Here is a 7,667-nt window from a genome sequence, read left to right as displayed (position 1 = left end):
ACACACACACACATTTATACACCAACACACACACGCACTTGTGCGCACACATACAGACACACGAAGATCTTTACAGACACGCGCGCACACGTATACACAAGCAAAAACACACACACAAGCAAACACACACATACTCACAAGGCAAACACACACACACAAGAAACACACACACGTACTCACAATCACACACACAGGCACAGATGGGCGCACAACGCGCACAACGTGGTTATAGGTGAAGGAAACAAAAACACGGCGTGTTTATGGCGTCTGCATGTGTGTGTGTATTTGCCTTTGTTTGCCTGCCTTTGTCTTTGTGTGTTTGCGTATGTCCGGGTGTACGTATGTACTTAGTCGTGTGTGCACGCCTGTGTGTCTGTATATATAGTGTGTCTCTGTGTTTATGTATGTGTATCTGCATGTGTCGTTAATGTGCTCCTTTGTGTGTTCGCGCGCGCGTGTGTGTGTGTGCATCTCTATCAGCACGTGTGCATCTACGGGGTGTTTAGTTTGTGAGTGTGTCTGTGTGTAGGACTGTGTTTGGTGTGTAGGTTTAGGGGGTCTGTATGTGTCTGTATGTATGTATCGGTATGTGTGCGTGTGTGTGTGTCGACACACCAGTGACGATTATCTGAACTGGTGCTGGGCCTCCCCTAGGTCGACTCAGTCGGAAAAATGAGTACCCGGTACGGTGTGTAAACATCGCAACTGGGGAGACAAATGCGGCCGGGCGTGGTGCTGGCCACCCACCCCCTCGTGTGCCGTGCCGGCCTTTACAGGTGCTCGCTCACAGCACTTGCCCCCAGCAGTCTGTTAAGCCTATACGGGGGATCTTTGTCTTTGTGTACACACGTATATGACTGTGTGGAGTCGAGTGGTTCGATTCCCACTCACGACCAATAACAGCTACAGCGAATATCTGAACCGGTCCTGTATTCGAGTTGCCGTCTATGTAAGTAGGTATACGAATTCAATGTCGAATAACGTCTCATTTTGCGTTTTATTTACAACCTTCAATGTTGAGTGTGTTATTTAATACATATTTTGTCTGGAAATAAAATTATTAAGAGAGATATACTCAGTATCAATAATCACGACGTTACGATGTTTTTTTTTGCACAAAAAAAAAACGGACGATACGATTATCGGTAAACATTTTTTTTATTTATCGTGCCATATATCGTAGTCGTGGAGACCTTTCGCGGCCACCCGAGCCGTCTCCGCGAGTGTTGTGTATCAGTGGTGTAGCGATGGAGTGCGCAGGCGGTGCAACTGCACCTAGGGGCCCGTGGGTTGGGGAAGCCGAGGCGCGTATGTGTGTTTGTCATTGTTGAGTCCGTGGGGAGCGGTGGTGGAGTGGTTAGCGCTACGCTGTGCGACGAACCCGGCGAACCCGAGTTCGATTCTCGCTCACGGCCAACGACACTAGGGGCGATTATCTGAACGGGTCCTGGGCCTCCCCTAGGTCGACTCAACCTCAAATGTGTACCACTCGAGAGACAAAGGCGGCCGGGCGTGGCGCAGGATACCCACCCCCTCGTGTGCCGTGTCCGCCTTCATAGGTGCTCGCTAACGGCACTTGCCCCAATAATCTGTCCAGGCAATACGGGAGGACCTTTGTTTTTGTTTTGATCACAATTCGCCATGAAATAAAATCATGAACGAATCATGAACGTCTTCACTCTATGTCTCTGAAATCGGGTGGTAAATCTGGTTGATGATGGTGATGGTGGTGCTGGTAGTGATGGTATTGGCGACTGTGATGGTGGTGGTGATTTGCGATGGTCACGTTTGTGGTGCTGGTAGTGATGGGAATGCTGATGGCGGTGGTAATTGTGGTGATAATCGCGGTAAAGGATCATTAGCGTGAATGCTGGTGATGGCCGTGTTGACCGTGGTGGCGTTGGTATAGCATGGGTATTGATGGCGACGACGATGATGATGATGAGACGGGGGACATGGGGAGGAAGAGAGACGTGATTAGGAGGGAAGGGGGTCTCAGAAAGGGGGACTGAGCGGGCTCTAACGGAGAGCAGGAGGGAGACAGATGAGTAGGGCGTGGGGCGTGGTGGTGCGGACTCATCTGACGAACAGGATTGCCGCGTGTGTGTGTGTACACGCACGTGCACGTGTGTGTGTATGCTCGTGTGTCTTGGCGCGTGCGCGCGCGCTCAAGGGTAGAGGCAGTCTCGTGTGTCGAGGGTCAGGTAGACCTCCGCCTTGCACTGCAGAGTGGCCGGGAGCTCGGACAGGGGCTCGCAGCTCTGCAGGTACGGGGTCACGTCCTTCACGCAGATGCCCTGCGCGGAGAGAGCGGCACGGGCACACGCACAGGCACACACGCGGTACATACACGTGCAAACAAAGATCCCCTCCCGCGAGTCTTAACGGACTGTTGGGGAAAGTGCTGTAAGCGAGGCCGACGCGACACGCGAGAGGGTGGGTGGCCGGCACCACCGCTCCCCAGGGGCGATGTGGACACTCATTTGAGGCTGAGTCGACCTAGGACCGTTTCAGATTATTGGGATCGTGTAGCACAGCGCACTGAGCGCTACACTACCGCTATTCACCATAGCCACACTGGTATATATCGGTATATGCACGAGGTACACAGGCGTATATACATACAGGTACATACACGCAGGTACATGGGTGCACACACACACGGGTACATATATGACTACATATGTACCCCCGTGTAGCTTTAACAGACTATAGGGTCAAGTGCTGTTAGCGAGCACCTATGAAGGCCGGCACGGCACACGAGGGGGTGGGTGGCCAACACCACGCCCGGCCGCCTTTGTCTTCCCAGTGGTGATGTTTGCATATCGCACCAAGGTACTCATTCTGAGGCTGAGTTGACCTAGGGGAGTCCCAGGACCGGTTCAGATAATCGTCACTGGTGTTGGCCGTGAGCGGGAATCAAACCCGGGTCGCCAGGTCCGTAGCGCAGCGCGCTAGCCACTACACTGCCGCTCGCCATATATATACACACACGGACACATACAGGGGCATACACGGACACACGTATACGCACACGGCTACGTACACAGACGCATGTACGTATACACACAGGCACAAGCAGACATCCGTTCGGCTCTGTGTTTTCACATGCCAGTCAATTAAATACATGAATATACACGTTTAGCCCATGGGCCTATTGGCTTTGCAGACGTGTGTATGTTGAACTTCTTTCGCACCGTACGTAGGCAACGGCGCTGATAGGAGGCCAACATTAACCGGCAGCGCGGTTAGTTTAACCCGAAACCAAACCCGGGACCGCTTTTAAGCCTCTGGGTCTGATCAGCCTTGTGGAACTGCCTGCCAGCGGATCTGAGGGCTTCGCAATCATTAAGCAATCTTTTTAAGTGAAATCTAAAAAGTTACCTTTTATAACTTCAGATTATTTTATAGTGTTAGATTTTTTTTTATATGCCTTCGATAGTAATTTATTATAATGCAATTTAGTTTTGTATGGAAATAGCTTGTATTGTTCTTGCTATTTCGTCTTTTTATAATTTTTCGTTTATCTGCACAGCACTTTGAATGGCATCTTTTACACGAAATAGTGCTCTAGAAATAAAGACACATGTGACACACCTGCATGAACCGACCCACGCCCGCACACACCGACGCACATATGTGCACACATTTGTACACACCTATCCACACCTGTACCCACACCTGTACAAACCGTTCCACGGCTGCACGTATGCCTGTTGAACTTCTTTCGCGCCGTACGTAGCCAACCGTGCTAATCGGATATGCGAGGGAAGGATAATGAACTAAACACAAAAGGCAGTTATTTGTTTAAACACACCTGTTCACACCAACCCACGTCTGTCAACACACGTGTACACAGCGAGCCATGCCTGCATGCACACATACACACGCACACACACACTCGCACACACACACACACCTGTACACAGCGACTCACGCCTGCACACACACACACCTGTACACACACACCTGTACATAGCGACCCACGCTTGTACACACACACCTGTACACACACACACCTGCACACACACACCTGTACACAGCGACCCACGCTTGTACACACACACCTGTACACACACACCTGCACACACACACCTGTACACACACACCTGTACACAGCGACCCACGCCTGCACACACACACACACCTGTACACACGCGCCTGCACACACACACACACCTGTACACACACACACCTACACACACACTCTCACACACACACACGCCTGTACACACCGACCCCACCTGCACACACACTCACCTGCACACACACACACCTGCACACACACCTGTACACACACACACCTGTACACACACACTCTCACAAACACACACTCACCGTGCCGCGCCCAGCGCTGCCCACGCGCTTCGGATGCTGCTGCTGCTGCATCAGCACGGGCAGCAGGAGGTTGCGCATCAGCTCCACGCCGTCAGCGTCCGCGATGCCCCGAGCCGCCACCACCGCCGCCGCCGTTTCCTCGTCATCGTCGGGCACCGTAGCCGCCACCTGCCCCGCCGCGGGACCCGCTCCGTCTCTCGCTTCGCCGTCCGCGGGGAGCAGCGAGCGGCGTGCGAATGGTGAGCGGCGGATGCCGGAGAGAAGCCCCGAGGCGCGTCCCACCGAGTAGTAGCTGGGACCCGTGGCCTGCTTGTACCACGCCTCGGCCGGGTCGGCCACCAGCGTGGCCAGCACCAGGCAGGCGAGAGTGGCCGCTGCGCTAGCAGGCTTCATGCTGTTTCGAGAGATGATGCCGATGGTAGGGTGGTGGTGGTGCTGGTGGTGCTGGTGGTGGTTGATGATGCGACTGCTGCTGCTGCTTGGTGGTGGAGATGATAGCGTCTGCTCGTGGTAGTGGTTGGTGATGGTGGTGGTGGTGCTGATCTCTGTCAGTGGTTGGTGCGAAGTGCTGTGAGCCCCGTGCCTTATAAAGGGGGATTTGAGAAGGGGGGTTGACGTCATGGGCGAGATTGTGAGGGGGGCACGGTGCTCGGCCGCCTTCCCCCTCCTCATCCTCCTACTCATCTTCCTACATTGCTCATCATCATCCTCCTACCTCCTCATCCTACCTCAAAGCCCCCCCCCCCTCCCCCACGCTCCCAATCACTTTAACTTAATTCTCAACATCGTCAGACTCATCCAAGTACTGCATCGTCGTCCTCTTCACCATCATCATCATCGGCATCATTTCCAGCTCATACCTCGCTACTTTCCTCCTACTCGTACACCAACCTCCTCCTCCTCCTCCACCTCCTCCTCCTCATCATCAACTTCATCTCCGTCAGCTCCCCCATCAACTTCATCTCGAGCTTTGCACCTTGCACGCAGCTTTAGTGGACAGCGGGATACGTTTGACTCGCTTCAATCATTCAATTACCCCGTCGTTTAAAAAACACACAACAGACCATACTCTTAGGTTTTTTTCGGTAAAGTCACGTAGCTAAAAAATAAATAATAAATATGATAATAGAAATGAACTAATAAAATAATTATTATTCTTTTATTTCTATAATTTTTTTTATCATTTTAATAAAATATTAAAATAATAATATTTATTTTATTTCTATTATCATTATTTTATCATTTTTTTATTTCACCCCCCCCCCGTCTCCCTCACCACCCCCCGTCTCCCTCACCACCCCCCCGCCTCTCCCCCCCCCCCGTCTCCCTCACCCCCCCCCCCCCGCCTCTCCGCCCCGTCTCCCTCACCACCCCCCCGCCTCTCCCCCCCGTCTCCCTCACCACCCCCCCGCATCTCCCCCCCCGTCTCCCTCACCACCCCCCGCCTCTCCCCCCCCGTCTCCCTCACCACCCCCCCCGCCTCTCCCCCCCCCCGTTGCCAGCCCGAGCCGCTGCGCGTCACCCGTCAGCCAACAACTTCCTCTCATCTTCCCGTCGCTGCGGATCGATCCCAATGAATTATCTTCGGCATCGCCATCCGCGCCGTGAGTGACGTGGCCCCTAATGTAATAGTCGCGCCAGGGCGAGGCGAGTGGGCGAATCGGCGGAGAAAAATTGAAATGTCGACGTCGAGACGGTGGAAGGAAATAAAATAAATAAATGACATCACCCGGCAACAGCAACAACAACAACAGCAGCAGCGTCGTAACAAATCGCAAATAAAGTTTGGAGATCTAAATCAAATTATTAAAACACACATTTTTAACTTGCATAGTGAAGTAATTGTATTTTTTCATTTTTTACAGTCAGCCAGATAATATGACAAATCGTTCGTAAAAGTTGAAGGCGGTATAGTACTATAGTAATAGAGCAAGTGCAGAATCACTGAGCCGGAATTGATAGCTTGAAAGTGCGGGGCCCGTAGCTACTACATGTGTAGCTACCTGGGCTACGAGGATAATCCGGCACTGCCTGCGTGTACTAAGTATTTTAATAACGCATTCTCAATTTGTTCCTGCAAGTATTATTCTTTTGGGACGGCCATAATAATTGCCCTGCCCACTACCCCCCCAACCCACCACCACCCCCGTGCAAGCGTGGCAGCTGCAGCCGAACCCAGCTCCATCGCAACCGAGGACCGATTTTTCGTGCGGCCCGACATGATGATGATGGTAATGATTATGGTAATGATGATGATAGCGATTGCATCGTGTGGGGCAAATAGTTACCATGGAGGCCCTAGCACGGAGGCTCGGGCAGACAGAGACAGAGGTAGAGAGAGAGAGGGGGATATTCGGTGTCCTCGACAGGTGAGTAGGAATACGTCGGAGGGGCGAGAGCGACCTTGAGGCTGTTGCGGGCCGCGCTTGCGGCAGATTTGATGGCGCGCGCGACGCGCTAAACCCACCGGCGAACGGATTTAGCGCGTCGCGCTCGCTCAAAGAAAAAAAACACGGAGTCACGAAGAGGTCACCGAGACCCTGGTGGCACGGGGCCCCCAGCGGGGATGGCAAGGCAGGTGTGTGGGGGGTGTGGGGGGTGTGCGGTGTGGGGGGTGTGTGCGGTGTGTGCGGTGTGGGGGGTGTGTGCGGTGTGGGGGGTGAGGGGGTGACGTGCGGGTGAGGGTGGTCGAGGCTCAAAGAAGGGATGGAGACGAGAGAAGCCGGCAAGCTCGCCAGAACTTTCGAGAACAATACGACATAGGGCGGAAGGCTCGCACGGTGGCTATGATATGTTAACTACCTCGCCTGGTATACAGGATGTCGTGGGTTCGATGCCGACCCTGAGGCCTGCTGCTGTATATTGTTTGCGTGTCTCTCTCTCGTTATCATCACGGTGGCGAGGAGGTATGTTAACTACCTCGCCTGGTATACAGGATGTCGTGGGTTCGATGCCGACCCTGACGCCTGCTGCTGTATATTGTTTGCGTGTCTCTCTCTCTCTCTCATTATCATCACGGTGGCTAGTTGATGTTAACTACCTCGCCTGGTATACAGGATGGCGTGGGTTCGATGCCGACCCTGACGCCTGCTGTATATTGTTTGCGGGTCTCGCTCTCATTATCATCACGGTGGCTAGTAGATGTTAACTACCTCGCCTGGTATACAGGATTGCGTGGGTTCGATCCCGACCCTGACGCCTGCTGCTGTATATTGTTTGCGTGTCTCTATCTCTCATCATCATCATCACGGTGGCTAGGAGATGTTAACTACCTCGCCTGGTATACACGAGGTCGTGGGTTCGATCCCGACCCTGACGCCTGCTGCTGT

The 7,667-nt window shown here is 53.1% G+C and overlaps 1 protein-coding gene across 1 annotated transcript; it reads right to left on the bottom strand.

Moving 5' to 3' along the window:
• Nucleotides 1-1,118: 1,118 nt before the first annotated feature.
• Nucleotides 1,119-4,883, bottom strand: NPB (neuropeptide B). The gene is made up of 2 exons (XM_061549052.1): nt 4,339-4,883; nt 1,119-2,297 (listed from the first exon to the last, which is right to left on the bottom strand). The coding sequence occupies exons 1-2, from the start codon at nt 4,729-4,731 to the stop codon at nt 2,169-2,171; spliced, it is 522 nt and encodes a 173-aa protein (XP_061405036.1). The 5' UTR covers nt 4,732-4,883; the 3' UTR covers nt 1,119-2,168.
• Between the last annotated feature and the right edge of the window lie 2,784 nt (nt 4,884-7,667).

This window comes from Lethenteron reissneri, chromosome 10 (genome assembly GCF_015708825.2).
Source record: "Lethenteron reissneri isolate LAM-NWPU_2019-01 chromosome 10, ASM1570882v1, whole genome shotgun sequence".
NCBI classification, from domain to species: domain Eukaryota; kingdom Metazoa; phylum Chordata; class Hyperoartia; order Petromyzontiformes; family Petromyzontidae; genus Lethenteron; species Lethenteron reissneri.
The sequence above is the reverse complement of the archived record's forward strand: the minus strand, read 5'-3'. Positions and strand labels throughout refer to the sequence as shown.

Coding starts and splice junctions, on each gene's coding strand:
- NPB (XM_061549052.1), bottom strand. CDS start 4,731: ATGAAGCCTGCTAGCGCAGCGGCCACTCTCGCCTGCCTGGTGCTGGCC. Junction 2,298..4,338: donor GCAGCGCTGGGCGCGGCACG/GTGAGTGTGTGT, acceptor CTCTCCGCGCAG/GGCATCTGCGTGAAGGACGT.